Here is a 17,803-nt window from a genome sequence, read left to right on the forward strand (position 1 = left end):
TAGTCTCTGCGCCGACCGTGGCATTACCCCCTCAGTAATTCAAGGCCAGCCCTCCCCGTGTGAGTGCAAACACACGGCGTCCCCCGGACACCCCCGCGCCCCCCAGGGCGGGCAATGGCGCCCCGACACAGCCCCGCGCTCCCGGCGGCCCGGGCGCCCATTGGCTCCTTCCCACGGCCGGACCCCCCCAGCAGCCAATGAGGGGCGGGACCTTGGCACGGCCGCCCCGCCGCCGACCTCGCCCGGTAAACAAGATCACGGCGGGAGGCGCAGGGTCAGCTCCCCCCGCTCCGCCTCCCCGGCCCCGCGGCTCCCCCACGGCCTCCCCGGTGCCCCTGGCGCTTTCCCCGCGGGGCTGGCGACGCGCCCGCGGCCACGGGACGGCGGGGGAAAGGGGAACCCCGCCAGCGCTGTCACGAGGCGCTCCGGCGGGGGCGCGGCCTGTCGGAGCCCCGCCCCCTGCGATTGTAAATAGAGGCGCCACATGAAGCCCCGCGCCACAGGCGAGGGGACAAGGGGACAGCGGGACAGCGGGACAGCGCCAGTCCCGGAGCCACCGACAAGACCGCTCGCTCATCTGCCACGCATCCGCCGCCCCGGGAGCGATGAAGGCAGCACGGATCGCCCTGCGCAGCGCTGCCCCCCTGGCAGGGGCCAGCGCCAGCAGCAGCCGCAGCCGGTTGCCGCAGGAGGTGGAGCAGTTTTCCCGCTTCTCCCCCTCCCCGCTCTCCATGAAGCAGTTACTGGACTTCGGTGAGACGCGGGATGAGCAGGGGAGGGTCTGGGCGGAGGGGCGGCTCAAGAGCAGCACTCGGGGGCTTGTTTCCACGCGGCGGGACGAGCCCGGGGGATCGCCCGGAGGCTCAGCCCACGGGGGAGTCGCTGCCGCCCCGGCCCGGCTGCCCAGCGCCAGGGCGGCGCAGGGGGGCGAGCCCCGGCGGGGACCTGCCGGCCCCAGAGCGGTGGCGGCGGCGGGGAGGTCGCCTGGGGTGACCACCTCCAGCCTCAGGTGCCGGACGGTGGTGACTTGAGTGCGCCATCGGAGCTGAAGATGCGCTACAGCGCTGTTTCGGCGGTGCTCGTGGGGTGCGGGGGCCGAGAGGTGAATGGTGTGCGAGCCGTACTCGTGCCCAGAGCACTCGGTATCGGGAGGAGCCATCGGCCTCGGCGAAGTGGACAGGCTGTTCCCAGATCCCCTTATCGCTCTGGCAGCCGGGGCGGCTGTGCGCACATGACACTGCCAGGCGTCACCCCGAAGACGCTCGTATTTACAGAGGCTATTACGCTTCTTAGAGGATTGCAGATAAGACCCGTGTCTACATGGGAACTGTACAGGTATTCCTCCTAGGAATGCGCTGTGTCTTGCCGTCCTGTAAACAGCGTCCTGAAATCTGTGGAGAACCAGTATTTTGTAGTTGCATCTTGAAACTTCCTTAAACAAAAGTTTTATTTTGGATTTATTCATAGGCTCAACTAATGGATGTGAGAGAACGTCTTTTGCGTTTTTACGGCAAGAACTTCCTGTGAGGTTTGCAAACATACTGAGAGAAATTGATCTTCTTCCTGATAAATTACTGGGCACTCCATCAGTACAATTAGTAAAAAGCTGGTAAGTATGAACTACTTGAATTCAGCCTGTAAAGTAACACGGCTTTGACAACTTTGTTGTCACAGACTTTTTTGAATAGTAAAAAACATAACAAAATACACTAGAAATGCAGTTTCTTCATCAAAGCTAAATTGCAAACTGTTACACACTGTCCTTTTCTAGCTTGCTAAAAGTAAATTGAAAACCAACATATTTATATTGTTACTTTTAAATAGGTGGGGGGTTTTTAGCAGTTTGAAATAGCTGTTAGAGCAAATGTCACTTCTCGTTCTTTAAGAAGGGAGAGAAGAAGGCGTGTTCTGTTTTCACATAGCGTTACAGACCCTTGGAGCCACGTAAAAATGGGAAAGTGGGCTATATACTTGTTTCATTCTTTCAGATTACTAACAGAGCTTCTGTTCCAAAGCCTTGACCTGTGCGGCAAGTGTTTGGAATTCAATTAACATAATCTCTGCAGTTGACAGAGTGGTTGAATCTGATTTAACCTTGTTTACTGGCACGGTTGCAGCATTTGCCCGGATGGCTGACATAAAGGGCAGAAGTATTAGAGTGAGATCTAGAAACTGTTCTTAATATAGCAAACAGTTGTGCCTTTGCAGTATGCGTCAAGACTGTCAGATGTTAGTACAAGAGGCTCAACTGCTTAGCTTCTGCCAAAGCTGATCAGATTTGGAAAAATTTTGCTTAAGTGACTTCCTGACCAGTATTGTCATTTGGTTCTTCTTTTGAAATATGTCTCTTCTCAAGAATTTTAAGGTGATTCTATGTACCTAAAGTGAGGGTTTAGATTCCTTTCTGCATGGCAGGCACAAGAAAAGACTTTTAGGATCCAGGCAGTCAAGAGGAGTCCCATCTGTCATTCCACTGTTGGATGGAAGTTTGATACTTCAAAGATACTTCAAACTTCAAAGACACTTCAAACTCCTAGCTGACTTGTTGAGAGTAATGATGTGGATAAGGCAAAGTACTTTTAACATTCCTAGGCTAAGAAAAATCAAATGAATAGCATATATTTCCTGTGTTCTTTTTTAATAGGTACATCCAAAGCCTGAAGGAGCTGGTCGAGTTCCATCAGAAAAGCCCAGATGACCAAAAAGTCTTATCTGAGTAAGCTTATAATTTGTTTCTTTGAACTTTTTAGTTCATGTTCTACTTTTCGTAATATTGTCACTTTAGACTGACAGCTGTCATGAGCTGAATTTGATAATCTAGCATAAAGTGTTCTGCATAGAGCAAGCTGCTTTAAATCTCTGATCATGTTCAGCAATATTGCAAATAAATATGACCTGTTACAGCTTGGTTTCAAGGTCATACTGCCCCTTGAACTGTCATGATAGAAAAATATCAACAAAAATTTTCTGTGAAGTCACATCCCTGCTTCTTTCCAAGGTGTCAGCTGGGGATCTTTTTCTCTTCCTCACATTCTCATGTATCTGCTCACATAAATGAGTAAACAGGCAGTGAATTTGACATGGCTAATAATTATACCTTTTGTATTAAAAATAACAAACTCTCCTGATTTAAGTCAGTGAGGAATTACTTTTAAAAGAATGAAAATAGTAGACTGTATTGTAATATTAAAACTGTTAAGCACTTATCTGTGCTGCTGCTGGATTAGATAATTACATTGTACAAAGTTTGCCTCTATATAGTCTCAGAATAATGTTCTAAAAATATCTTTTTGACCTAGCTTTATAGATACCTTAATTAGAGTCCGAAACAGACATCATGATGTGGTTCCTACAATGGCACAAGGAGTAATTGAATACAAAGACACTTTTAAAGTAGATCCTGTCACCAATCAAAACATCCAGTATTTTTTGGATCGTTTTTACATGAGCCGTATTTCCACCCGGATGCTGATGAACCAACACAGTAAGTAGAAACCTTTACCTGAGGAAAAACTTCAACCTAAGGAGTAACAAGTTAATGTAAACATTTCTTGAAACTGTTGGAGATCTGCCTCAGATAATTTTCTGTGACACTGAATCTGTCACTTAAGAAAGTAATGAGAACTTGTTTTCTAGACTACAGACTAACTGTAATAAGTCTGGTGTGGAATATGTAGATATGCAATTCTTTACACCTGAAAAACCTTCAGATGTTGAACTACAGAAAAACCAACATAGTTTGCTGGCAGTACATAGCATTTTAACTCATAAAAGCATAAACAACATTAATTCTTTTATGTGACTCTGTTGTGATCACATTGTATTAGTCTAATTTTTTAGGCTTTTTTAGTAATACAATATTTGGGATTAAATATAGTATCATTTTCATCTCAAACAGCTCTCCTTTTTGATGATAAATCTGGCTCAGGGCATCCAAGACACATTGGAAGTATTGATCCTTGCTGTGATGTTGTTGAAGTAGTGAATGGTATGTATTCTCAAATCCTTGACATTTCTTTTCATGATCAGTATTTATATTTGATTGCAAGCAGTTTGGGTAACCAACATATGTTATAGAGGATGCTGGCTGGCTTTAATTGAAATGGCTGAAAGCAGTCTATCTATGCTGAAAGCACAAGCTTTTATAGGCCAGAATTTAAAATCCAAAGTAGCAGTAAAAAATGGGTTGGACTTAGTTCAACCAAGTGATAGATGAGGTAGGAGTTAGTTGTCTGAGGTATTGAGGTTGGTCTTATCTACTGATAGATAACAGATGCGTCAGTTCTGCACAATTATCAAATTGTATGAAGATCTTCTTGTGCTGCTGTGGGTCCCCATTTGTTCCCAATTTTTAATGCATACAATGGATACAATGTTATCATTCCCTTGAGACACAGTCTTGGACTCTGTAACACTTTAGCAGTTAATGCATTTAAAAGCCAGATTTTGCCGAGTATTAAAAATTATCTTTTACATTTCACATATTTAATAAATATTTCAGATGCTTACGAAAGTTCGAAGTTGTTGTGTGACCAGTATTACTTAACGTCTCCAGAACTGCAGCTTACTCAAGTGAACGGTAAGATGAGAGCTTTTATGACTGCCTTCCTATCAGTAGCCAAACTGCTGCTCTTACTGAATCAGAAGGCTCCCAATTCTGCAACCTTAGTGGTACATAGCAGTTGGCCAAGTTCCTCTTCATTTTCTATTATAGGCACCTCACTTAATCTCCTGGGTTAGAACTCAAAAGTCAATATATCTTAAAAATAGATTTTCTGAGCTACCATTTATGAATTTGAGAAAAGTAAGAGAAACCTGTTGCTAGAGAGGAGCTCCGTATCTGAGGTGAGGAACTGCTGACTGAAATGCTGGTTCTGGTCTAAGTGCCTGCATCTGTCTGATTTCAGCAGTCTACTTAATGTTTGAAATCCTTCATTTATTAAAAGGGAGTTAATACTCGATATTTGTTTTGTTTATTTGAAAAGAAACTGTAATTAAGCAAGTGGTGATTGCAATCTAAACACTCTTATGAACGCATAAAGTTGTTTGCCAATTTTGTAGGGAGGGAAACCAAAAATGAGAGTTGATGTATTTTCTGGTTTGCTTTGGCAACTTGCTTATTGTGAAGTTTGGATACAATACAGAAAAAATTTCATCGCCCTTTTAACTCCTATTTTTATTTTTTCCTTCCTCTAGGAAAAGCTCCAGGACAGCCAATTAACATTGTATATGTTCCATCTCATCTTTTCCACATGCTTTTTGAACTCTTTAAGGTATGTCAGTATAAACTCTTTTCTTCCCTTAGTAATCTGAGCTGGAGCATCAATACTTAAAACCTCTAGCTAGATCTGAATGAAGTAATAAAGCTTTGCATAGGACAGTGAGATCTCAAAGGTTTTCTTATTTGGGGAAATAGTCTTGGCAGTACGATTGCAGTTTGTAAGAGAACATTTGAACCCTTTTGTGTGATGGTAAATGGGACAGGGTAAGGGAAAGAGAGTGTGAAAGCAGGACGTGGGATTGTGACCACCACTAGCCTTCTGCTTTTATAGATTACATCTGTAGTGTAGGTTTGCCCTGATGCCTTTTCTGTAGAGTGGCCAATACATCTAGAAGTTGTGAATGGGACTGAGCTTGAATGCTGCCAACATGGGGTGCAGAAATCTGGCAGCCTCTAGCAACTGCTGAACTTTGCTCTTCTCTGGAAACCTGTTGACTTTAAGGCAAGAACAGTAATCTTTCACACGTAGAAGAGTCTTGGCTATGCTTAGACACTTTTAGGTGAGAGACCTCCTCTGCTTCTGTTATGGTAAAATGCTAAGTGTTTGATAGGAATAGAGGGTAACTGTGCTCAGCCTCTGCATAACAGGGTTTATGGTTTGAAGTGCATAGATTCAACAATCTCTGGTAATGGTAACATTCTTTTCTATAGAATTCAATGAGGGCAACTGTTGAATGCCAAGAAAACAGTCCAACCCTTTCTCCAATTGAAGTGACAGTTGTTCTAGGAAAAGAAGACTTGGCAATCAAGGTATTTTGTTGGCCTACTACAATATGGACTTAATGTTGTCTTTATGGTTACATATGCTGCAGCAAATTCTATTAAAAGATCTTCTGGCCCCTGGCAACAGATCAAAGATACTATGAGCATATGAGCATTCTGATAGCCTCCATGTGGCACAGTTATTTAACTGTAAAATAATATGCTGCAAAACAAATGTTTGCATTTATGACTGTTGGAAAGGTGTGTTCAAATAACAGCATTTTAAATACCATCCTTAGTACATGATTGATGTTAACTTCATTCTCTCTTAAATCAGATCTCAGACAGAGGAGGTGGTGTTCCAGTAAGGAAAATTGAGCAGCTCTTTAGCTACATGTATTCCACAGCACCAAGGCCCGATATGGATGATGCTCGAAATACTCCTTTTGTAAGATATTTTCAATACTCATTTTGGTAATAAGGTTGCTGTAAATGTTGGACAGATTAGTGGGTTAATAATGAAACGCTATGTCCACCCTGCTGCTTTGTGGGGTATGCAAAGATTATTGAGCCTCATAAGTATTAATTAAGACTTACTGAAAAAGAATTTTAGTATCTAGCTTAATGGACAGAATTATGCTTTTAAAGGTGTAAACAAAGAAGAACATTACAACCTGAATCTAACCTCCCCCTCCTTTTTTTTTTTCCTTGCATCCCAATGACACTAATTTACTTGGTCTTCACTTCTCATTCAATTTATTGTAAATTATGCTGTCTTTTCAGAGGCAAGCACAACTGGAACAGGCTTTTAGACTAATATTTATCTCCCAGTAGCAAGGTCCTTTTACTGATCAAGCTGTACTAGCAGAAACAGAGGAGGGAAAATACAGAAATGTACTGTGTAAAAGTGGGACATATATTTAAACTCTTCCTCTTCCATGAAGATTTATTTTCTTATGGGTTTGTTTTTTTTAATGGTCAGTTTCAATATTCTGTATGAGACTTATTAGAGATTTATGTTTGCTTTTAAGAGGAGGAAGTGGAAAGGACTTGTAGCAGTTTAAAATGTCTGAAGACTTTGCAGCTATTAAACTTTAAGCTGTAAGAGATAGTAAAAAAATAATTAATTTTATCTTATACTTTATTTTCAGGCTGGTTTTGGGTATGGCTTGCCAATTTCACGTCTGTATGCTAGATACTTTCAAGGAGATCTAAATCTCTACTCCATATGTGGTTATGGAACAGATGCTATTATCTACTTGAAGGTATGTATTTTGATTTAGTTAAATAACAGATACCTACCATTAATGCAGTGAGGTAACTACTCAGTATCATTTTAAGGTAAACAAATTCTCTGCTTGTGAGTAGCTGGTGCTTTTTTCTAAAGAAATACCAGTAACTGGTAGGTAGAATTAAAAAGGTCACTTGGCTTTAAGGAGTCTACTTGAAAAACTACTAGTGAGAGTCATGTTAGTTTTCATCTTGTGTTAAGATGTTCTGTACTTATTCATAGAATACAAAGTACTGGAAGACAATGAAGTCAGGGTGTGAGCTACAGATCTGATTTCTTTACTCTGTGTCAACCAGAAAGTTTGCATAAACTAAATCTTTGAACTGGTGCTGTTCAACAGTTGCCATATAGCCCATATATGGGATCCAGATATCCGTAATCTTGAACACCAAGCATATAACATGCACTACTCTTTTTATAAGTAACCTGCAAATAGGACTACATGTTCTTTTCTACTCTCTGTGCTTACTCACAGGAAAAACTTTCTTTGAATTTCTTCCAATAAATTGAAAGCATAGTTCTGAACACACTGAAGCCCAACCAGAGTGGTAATACAAGAGGAAAAGACAGTTCAGCAATATATATTTATATATCTAACATTTCTATTTAGCAATTTCCCAATAGGATAGGAATTTTTTTGTTATTTGCAAAATATGGAAGTAGGGAAAGAACGTATTTTAAAGCTTCTCTAGAATTTTGTAAATCAAATTTCTCTTCCATGCATTCCTGGGCTATATTGCAAACATGTTAAGGGGTAATGCTTAAGGCCTATAAAAATGCATAAATAGGATTCCATGTTACCACATTTGTCCCACTAAATTATCCAAAACAAGCACAGATACTGAAGCACATAAACGACCACATCTATTGTAGAAATATTTCTGTAAATAACTGTTTTCTAGTGTCATTGGCTTAACACTTTAAGCATACTGCATGAATTTTTGCAAAGTGGCATTATTGAGAGGTGGAAACCAAGTAACTTCTTCCTTCTTGACTTTAGGCCTTATCAACAGACTCAATAGAAAAACTCCCAGTTTTTAATAAATCAACTTCCAAGCATTACCAAGCTACCTCAGAGGCAGATGACTGGTGTGTCCCAAGCAAAGACCCAAAGAATGTATCAAAACAGAGTGCAGCTTTCTGAAGAGAAGTTGGTATCCAGGCACCCAATGGGATCAAGCTGGCTTCTCAAAAAGAGCAGCGTTTGGAAGTATTCATCTACCTCCAAACAAGCAAGTTTCGGGACTGATAGAGAAGAAAGAAGATAAGGATGTTATCACCTAGGTTGTGTGCACCGAGTGTGAAATCTTGCTGTGGACTTCAGAATAAGGAAAACACCAGCACATATATCTTTAAAGATCTGTGCGTAGAGGAAAATCAGACTATTTTTTTTTTCTTATGATCAAAGACTTGGTGTTGTAGAGGTGTGCAATTTTCAAGTCCTGTTTAATGCTTGAATTCTGAATACTGATAAACATAAGTTGTGCTGATGCATATTTTTCTTCTAGAATAGTTATCAGCAGTTTATCTTATTACAGAACTTCTCAGGTAGGCAGATAATACCTGTACTTTAAAGCTATAATTATAATATTTGGAAAAGATGTACCTAATATGACAGTCTTGTAGCAAGATACAAACAGCAATCAAATACAGCCCAACTGGAAAGGAGGGAGTCCTGGAAAGTAGGGAGAAAGTGTTTTCCGTATATAAGGAAGTCCCATTTAAAAAAAAAAAGTATTCTATTAATTATTCTTATGTGATGCCTTGCTCTGTGAGTTACTTTGTTAGATGTCTTTATATTAAGCTGTTCATGGAAAACCAACCAAGTAAGGCTTCTATGCATAAGGTAATTAAGAAGAAAGTCAGGATATTTTAGAAAGGTGCTGGAAAGAAACAGAAAGCTACTTGGTTATACCAGCTCTAAGGTTAGGGTGCATCTAGCCTACATCCCTGTGCTCTGGAGAGCATGTGCCAAGTCAGATAGGATTTTCCAAGAACTGAAGTCAGACGTACAGGTTGAACAGAAAGGTTTTGTGATCTGTATTGTGTAAGCATGTTGTGGGAAACAGCACGTGTAAAACACGGTTTTGTGTTTTCATTTTGTTGTGCTATTAGAAGATCAGTGGCTCAGTACTCTAAACCGAAATCTGCCAATTGTCTTTGTCAAATTTGTATTGGACCACACTAGCTCAGAGAGGTACATGGGGAATCTATACCCTGAAAGCTGTGATGAGCACTGAAGGTCTGTTTGAAAAGTTTTCAGGAGTGGTGTAGAAACTCTAAATTTATTCTTAGAACTCTTCATTGCAATGGAAAGGGCTTAGGAAATGATGTTTCAAAATGCAAGCAGGACTGAAAACTATAGAATAGCTTTTATGAACAGCAAAATAGGGGGAATTCCCAGAAGAACAGTGCCAGTGGGAGAGGGTTGTTGGGAAAGTATTCTGTTCTCAGTAACATTCTTCCTAGCACATCTTTGTGCATTTTCAGTTTTGTAAGCAAAGTAAACTTAACAGCAGGTGTTAAGCTATTGCCAAGATGGCCAGTCTAAAGTTCATCAGGGCTGTATAATATTACTTGAACTTTTTTTACTAATTAGCCTATTATCTCAGGTATATGTGATCCTTTGCAAGAATTTTTAAGTACAGTAAAGCATCTTGCTCAGTTGTATGACAGTTTTCTATAACAGATTTGTATTATTTTGAAAGAAGGCTGCTCCATACTCTACTGTGATTCTAAAATGTTTTTAATAGGAATGAGAGAAAAACGGAACTGCTTTTGTTTTCTAGAAGTCCTGTTGGGATAGATTTTCCAATCAAAAATAAAATAGTGTTCTGATATGCTTCATTTCTTTCAAAAACTAAATTTATATGTATTGGTGATAAGTACTGAGCATTGTGACTTTAGTACTGCATCTAGGCTGTCTTTATCCTGGTGAATAAGCTACAGTCACCAAAGGTCACCAGGTCATGTATCTGAGCTCAGCTCAGTGAATGAAATTGTTTGTAAAAAGGAAATATTTTTGTCAAGAATATACCGGTGTGAAAAAGCTGTCTTCACTGCTATAATATATTTGAGTATTTGTTGATTTTTGTATGGAATACAAGGTCACAAACACATATCTAGGTATTTACTGTTGTCAAGTAATCACAATTTATAGCTTTCTGTCTGCATCCAGGCATTGAATATGAGTTGTGATACAATGGTGCACCTGTAACATAGCTGCAGCTGCTCCCGGTAGGAGCTGTAATTTCTGTTTCAAAGCAGCTCAGGTACATGGGTGCTGCAGAAATGTCTAATTTTTTTTTTGCAGAGTAAAGCTGCAGAACACATGATGCAGACAGAGGTGTGTATAGCACTTAAGGAACCCATGTGGAATCTTTGCAGTATTACAAATTAGGTCTATCTACCTAGATAATACAGCACCTTTTCCAGCGTTCACTGAATTTTTATTCTGAAAGTAGAGCTCTAGTTTTAAGTCTTTTACCTGGACATAGATGTTGACATAATTTTATAATAAAATCTTTTCAATCAATGGTTGTCTAGAATCTTTATTTTCTAAGAAGACTAGTGCAACAAGCATTTCTCAGATCATAGTGCAGCCGGGGGGGGACCCAGACAAGGCCCTTTTTGAAGTCTTATAAAATTGAGTTGAGCAAAACAACTGTATCAGATACAACAGAGGAGAGAAAACCCTGAAACTGATCTGCTTATGCTTAATATTTCATCTGTTGAGGCGTTACATTGTGCCTAAACCTAGTGCATTACCTTATGCATCATCGTACTCTTTCTGATTAGGACAGTATCCATCTTCAGAGATGAGAACTGGGAATCCTTCATCACTGCATGTTCTACGCTTTTATGTTTTGTTCAGCTTTAAAGAATATGAAAATTTACCACTAGTTTTAGTTTTATATAAAAAAGGCATCCATCATTGAGTCTATATTTAACAAATAAGTTTTTCCACAGACTAAGTTTAAGCCTGTCTTTCAGTTCTGAAGCAATAGGACAGCTGACTCTTAATAGCTGGTGTGTAAGAAAATGGTAGTGACCAGATGGATCAGATTGTGCCATGATAGAACAGTCCTCTACAACTGGTACTTTAGCAGACTTGTGTTGGCCTGGGACCATTCTGCATCTTCTTAATTTTAAGATAGAGTAACTGTAAAAATGCATGTATACTTTACCTGAAAGAGGAGAGGTGAAAACCAGCCTGACTCTGGGTGCCTGGCAGTAAGCCTACAAGTGACAGCCTTGTGTGCTGAGTTTGCCCTTCTTATAAAAGTGGATTTTACCTGAAGGTTTTTCTAACTGTAATGCCAGGGAAGCAGATCAGATAGTGTATAATTTTCTCATTTCCAGAAATGTACCACTCTGACCTATATCAGTATGCCAGGTGTGCTGGGAGAAACAACCCAGAACTAAAGTACACCAGGAACTTCAATAAACTACTATGGAAAACAAAAGGAAACCAACCACAAAAATACCCATTGTGTTTTCACTGTCCTGCAATCTCTAGAGGCAGGACTAGCACATTTCCCCTCAGGTTTTTCCAAGCAAAAGTACATATACATGCACTCTATACCTTGCCCGTGGCAGACTCGGGAGCTGGGATGCTGCAGCGCAGCAGGATTTACTCAAGCTGCTGTGCAGCTCCATGTTGAAAACGTGGCCACAGCAGGCCCACGTCTTTCCACGGCTCAGTGTGCCCAGGCTATAAGTCCCAGTCAAGCTCCTGCAGTCTAGAAGGAGAAATGTGGTTATTTTTTTTCCTTCTCCCACAGTAACCCAGCGAGTAACAGAGGCCACGCGCCAGCTTCTGGTTCAGCAAAGCGATGCAGGGCCTGGGTATCTGCTGCCTCATCAGGGGGTCACTGACATGAGCGGGTTTACCCACGGTTGAACAGTTCTGGTTTCACAGGAGGTAAGCAGATGTTGCACTTTTGCCCTTTGCCCCCTGATCAGCACCTTACACAGTCAGGTTCCTGATGTCAACAGAAACCACGCCAAAGCACCCTGTGTTCAATCTTCCAGATCATTAGATAAAAAGTGTACACTGATTGTGTGACTGGTGCCTTGGGCACGCATCCAGATTAATCTCCCTGAAGTCTTGATACACAGTTGTTCATTATCATCTTTTTCCTATCACTTAACCAAGTTTTTAAATCCACTAGACTTTGCCCTTAGCATGCAATTATGTCCTTCCCAAAGGATTATTACAAAACAAGCTTTGCTACCTTTGATAAGGAACACTACTGGACTGGAAAAATAGATATTTTTTTCCCACTTTATGGTAGCAATGATGACTTACGAGGATCAGGTATAACACCCAAGAATTTTCTGCCCTTAAATTCTTGAGCAGTTTTGGCAAATGGGAGGTAGAACTTGGCAGTTTACAATCCCTTGGCTCAGCTAATTTTTGGAGGTGGGGATGGTGAAGAGGAAGGGGCACACTTCTAGGTTAACATCTTTGGGTTTGTATTTCCCAAAAACTGACAACATAATTTGAGATGCCTATGTCCTGATCCTGTGTTACAGGCCCTAAGGTGGCTTTGCATGTCTGTGCTTGCATGTACATTCAAGACAGAATGACTGACTCAGTACCTAGCCGAATGCTGCTCCTCCTCACAGTCAGCAAAGAGATAAAAAAGCTGGTAGGTAACTTCAGTCAGTCCTGCTTCTCTCCACGCATCTCAAAGGGAGGAAAGGACAGAAATACCCCATGGGCAGTCTTAATTCTTCCTGGAAGTCTTGAATGTCGGTTGGCACAGCAAGAGGCTGGAATACACTCCTGGGTTTTCAGAATAGCCTGAGGCCTCTCAATAATATAAGATTTTTATACAAGCAGAAAAATATGTATGGGGTATCTGGAGCTGCTCCTCACAAACTCTCCTCAATATTACTTCCACAGCTATGAAAGAAAATCAAAACAGAGTGCGACAAATTGGCCCATGTAGAATTAGCACAGATTTCCCTGTGTCACTCTCTTGCTTTGCGGTTCCTAGCAGGAAGAGGCAAGAAAAGAAAGGACCTATCTGACTCCCTGATGTGTGAGGGGGACAGCCTCGAGGAATGAGCCTCATGCTGCTCTCCTGATGTCATGTCCATTTGAAAACCCAGACAAAACAGTGATGCAGGAAATACAGCAAGAGGAGTGACCACCAGTACCACTATTTGGGGCTTCAGAGCATCCTCCTGGAAGGTGACAGACAATTTCTAGTTTAGGACAGGCATACTTTAGGTTACATTAATCCAGATATGCCCCATCTGCAAGGCTCAAATAAGAAAATCAAGTTTAAAAAAAGAAATAATTGTTTTCATTGCTGTTTATAGATTGGGCTTTCTGTACTTTGTCACAGTAGTGGACTGGGCCTGAAAACCAAGAACCTTGGCATGGGATTTGGCACATCAAGTACGACACCTTATCATAATACTGTGTACAGGTCTCAATGTGTGTGCTGAGGTGTGAGTTGGGTATCTAAGCTCCCTATGACCACTGTCAATATATCCAGAGGACCCCAGAAAGTATCAGCTTCTTCTGAAGCAAACACCTACTTCTGGTGTCTCAATAGTGATCCTGTTTAAATGGCAGAATTCCACAGACTGTAATGGGACCCTAGACACCTGAGGCACATGTAGGCACCTGTGTTCAGATGGCATCAGATATGAGATGACTCCCAGCTAATTTAGTTACCTAAAAATAGATACCTGGTGCGATATGAAGAAGCCTGAAGTACTCTGCCTGTCTCTCATCTGTCACTCTGGAAGACCAGAAATCTTTCACAGGTCCTTTGTCATTCCTGCCAGTCCCATGCAAATACATTTTATGGACACTCCTGGCTTTCTAAAATATCAGTGAAAATTTATGTTTAGGTAAATGACTCAAGTTCCCTTACTAGTTTTGTGTGTTTGTGGAAGACTGGAAATACAGAGCTCAAAATGGCATCACTGCTGTTTCATTGCTGGCCAGGCTGGATAGATAATGGAAAATCCCAGACAATATTTATCCTGCAGCAAAGGCCAATGGGATCATTGCAGATGAACTGGCTGCTGGCAGAAACTATGTCAGCCTGGAGCTGCCTCTGGGCAGCTTGTCATTACTGGCATTGCTGATCTGTCTGGGTTTGGGGCTGGTCCTAGTGCCTAGTGTCACAAGACCATAGGAGACAGCATGAGGGTCATCACTCTGCAGTCCACAGGGCAGTGGTGCTGCTGGAGAGTTCTGAGCCATGCTTACTACTCCTGGGACATTCAAATACCAATTACTTGGTGGAACTTTTACAGAAAATTAGGAGCAAACTGTAACTGATGCTGATTGTTAAATACCACAAGGCATACTGGGAAATCAGATGCATTGAAAGCTCTTTTTTCGAGTGTTTTTCTCTTCCTAGCAGCTTCACTGCCCACAACACTCCTGGTTGATTTTTAACCAATTAACTGGGCAACAGGGTGGAATACCTGCCAGAGTTACTTGTCCTCTCCTCCAATCACTGTGGCATGCAGCACTGTTAGTAAATGTGCATTGCAAAGGGTGTTGATGACCCAGAGTCAAGGCTGTGCTTACAAAGGGTGTTACTCATGGAATTCAACCTTCACACAGGGGTGGATCAGTTGGTTTGGACCACTCTCAGTATTACCAGGTATGTGTCGTTGCTTCACAGACCACAGGAAGCTGTTTGCTCAGGCATAAAACTGTGTTGACACAAAAGCACTTCTTTCTGCTTAGTTAGGACCTGTTATAAAACCTTCTGATCTCAATGGACAACTTTCCCTTGCTTCTAATCAGCTTTGCCTCAGGTTTTACATAAACACACAATGAAGAAGCTTCATTTCCAAGCTCTGATCAGGGACATTCTTAAGTTTTCTAAGTTATTTGTGTAGATGCCCAAAAGTCTTCTGCTGTGCTTCAGAGGCATGTCACACTTCCAAAAGCTTTTGATGATTTTTTGAGTCCACTGGATGATCAGTTCACTTGAGGAAAAAAAAATTGTAACACCTTTCACATGTTTCCAGGCTTCTGTCTTTTGAATTACAACATCCCTGTGAGAACAGCTGGAACAATGGCAAAACTATTCAGTGGAGTGCCATAAATTGGTGCAGGCATGCCGTGGAAATTACGTTACAGAGATTTGTATTCAGAGCTGCCCAAAAGAGATGTTTTCATCCTTCTCCAATGAATTGTCCTTGCCTTCTCCTTTGCTCTGCAGCAGAATGATATTCCTCACCTATGAGTATTGATGTTAAGGGAGACAATGTGTCTTTCCTTTAAATCTGCACTATAGCAGTCAAACAGAGCAGAGAAGAACTGCAGGTCCTCCCAGTTCTTAGGAATGAATACATCCACTGCCTCAAGAAATGAGAATTTTGGGGGAGAAGGTCTATTCTCAGCAGCATGCTGTTTCAGAAGGGGGCTGTTTCATTTCATAAGAACAGAAGAAGATTGCAGCAAAGCTGTTGACAATGAAAGGGTAAAATAAATGTTTTTCAGCATTTCTTTAAAGTATGTTAACACTGGAAGGTTTGGGGTTTTAAAATAATGTAAGCATTTCTAGGTGAATGGTAGTATATTGGTGTAAATTGTGTTAAGATTTCACTTATAGAAGGGTTTTTTTGTTGATATAATAGATTCAGAAGCAATTATTCAGTTGTTCTTAAATAGAATATGGATATGGAATACAGAATATAGGTGATGAATCAATGGATTTTCTATAAATATGTCTGACAACTGCTGATATAATTCACTGTTCTTTTCTGTAACTTGTTTCTAATACATGCTAACATTTTCAATCAATAAAAGAGTATAATGTAATGTGGAATCAACATACTAACCAATGTAAATGACAGATATTGGAGTAGTAATAATTCATCTTTAGACCTCACACGGTGTCCGCTGCAATTTGTGACATGCTTCCTGTTGACACCTGTGAATTGTGGGCAAAGCCAAAATAGTTTGAGCTGCTGATCTGTAGAAGAGACACATACACCCCTGAAGGTCTCTAGGAGTCAGCAAGCAAACTAATTTTTACCTACTTCAGAGTGCAAGACCAGACAAGAGGCTGGCCTCATTGTATTACCTCCCATTGTATTACCTCCATGGCACATGTTGTACTGGAGGAATTTATCAAGTGCCATACATAGAGGAGGAAGAGAATTATGTGAAATATATTTAGACCTTCAAGATATGTTGAACAAGAAACACGTGTATGCACATATGGCCAATTTAAATGCACTGAAATGGCTGAGAGCTCTTGCTTCAGCCCATCCCCCTTATCTGATGCAGTACAGCCCCTGGAAACTCATTGGAAAACCTTGAGCTCCAAACAGCCCAGATCAGAGGGAGGTCAGCTCTCATCCTTTCTGTTCAAGCCAGGTGAGACCAAAAGCCTAGGTCCATGCTGGGGAAGTCTAGGTGCCATTGTCTCTGAGGTATAAGTGTGACCCTGTTCTGCAAAGTGGGCAGTTTGTCCTTGTGTCCCCGGCCACCTAGAGCCCAAGTGGAATAAAGGGATTTTGCCCATGTCTGGAGACAGAAGGACAGGACTCTATAATAGCACACCACAGTGACTAGCCACAGCTTGTGCTCATTTCACACAGCTGAGGTTTTTTTTTTTAAAAAGAAGGATTAAGAGTGTCCAAACCCCAAACAATGTGAGGGCCTGCTTCAGCATGGCTGAAAGATTATTCCAGCTGTTTCAGGCTGGGAGCCTGAAAAAGCAAAACTTGCCTCCCATAGTCAATGGAGCTCCAGACACTTGGACATGAGCAGCTTGGTTTAAGCAGAGGGCAGACTGGCAGCTAATGCTAGATAAAAGGACACAAAACACCACTGTAAATAAGAAGGGAACAATTATAAACCTTAAAAATACCCTTCAGGAAATGCATAGCTGCTGTTCAGTTGCTAGCTGCTGGATCTTTTGTTCTGCTTACAGCTTTCCATCCATTTATTTTCCCTTTCTTTTTATAAGGACAAACACTGAGTATACAGCACAGCCTGCTTCAGCCAGGACTGGAGGCCACGGGAAGCAGTGGTGCCTCTGGGCGTTGTTCTGGCAGCCTCCTGAGCCAGAAGCAGGGAACCTACTGGGACAGTTTGTTCCCTGCTGGCTGCACCGGGAGCTTAAAAACATGTTTATGTCGAGTCAGCAAGAGCCGCCCAGGCTGGTCACGCCACTGCTCTCCCTCCTTTTCCAGGCTGCTGGAAGGAACTGCATCAAAGTCCAAGCCCATATTTGTCTGTTCCAGGTGCTGCCTTCAGTTTGCTCCTGCCTGCCTGAAGCCACTTCCCTACCATCTCACCGGTGCACCCAGGTCATCTGAAACTGAAGGGCAGCCAGGGCTGCCTCTCTGCCCCTCTCCCTCCTCCGTGTTGGAAAGGGCAGCTCTCCCTGTGCTCAGGCTGGTGCCAGCAACCAGGCAGAACTCAGTGCCATTTGATATCAAACCCTCTCACACTCACGGCATGGCCAGGCAACAGCGGATAGTGTGCCCCAGTCAGCTGATAAAGGAGTCCTCCTTCTTGATCTTCTACA

At 41.9% G+C, this 17,803-nt stretch overlaps 1 protein-coding gene across 1 annotated transcript; it reads left to right on the top strand.

Annotated features, from left to right (window-relative positions):
- The first annotated feature begins 492 nt into the window (after window positions 1-492).
- Window positions 493-10,809, top strand: PDK4 (pyruvate dehydrogenase kinase 4). The gene is made up of 11 exons (XM_064677106.1): window positions 493-753; window positions 1,468-1,609; window positions 2,645-2,716; window positions 3,300-3,484; window positions 3,899-3,988; window positions 4,502-4,579; window positions 5,197-5,273; window positions 5,933-6,031; window positions 6,321-6,431; window positions 7,135-7,248; window positions 8,275-10,809. The coding sequence occupies exons 1-11, from the start codon at window positions 606-608 to the stop codon at window positions 8,416-8,418; spliced, it is 1,260 nt and encodes a 419-aa protein (XP_064533176.1). The 5' UTR covers window positions 493-605; the 3' UTR covers window positions 8,419-10,809.
- The last annotated feature ends 6,994 nt before the right edge of the window (window positions 10,810-17,803 follow it).

This window comes from Pseudopipra pipra, chromosome 1, assembly GCF_036250125.1.
Source record: "Pseudopipra pipra isolate bDixPip1 chromosome 1, bDixPip1.hap1, whole genome shotgun sequence".
In the NCBI taxonomy this organism is placed as follows: Eukaryota; Metazoa; Chordata; class Aves; order Passeriformes; family Pipridae; genus Pseudopipra; species Pseudopipra pipra.

Excerpts from the sequence above, each read along its gene's own strand:
- PDK4 (XM_064677106.1), top strand. The coding sequence starts at position 606 with ATGAAGGCAGCACGGATCGCCCTGCGCAGCGCTGCCCCCCTGGCAGGG. Across the intron at positions 1,610-2,644 it reads GTACAATTAGTAAAAAGCTG|GTACATCCAAAGCCTGAAGG; the intron begins GTAAGTATGAAC and ends CTTTTTTAATAG. Across the intron at positions 2,717-3,299 it reads GACCAAAAAGTCTTATCTGA|CTTTATAGATACCTTAATTA; the intron begins GTAAGCTTATAA and ends TTTTTGACCTAG.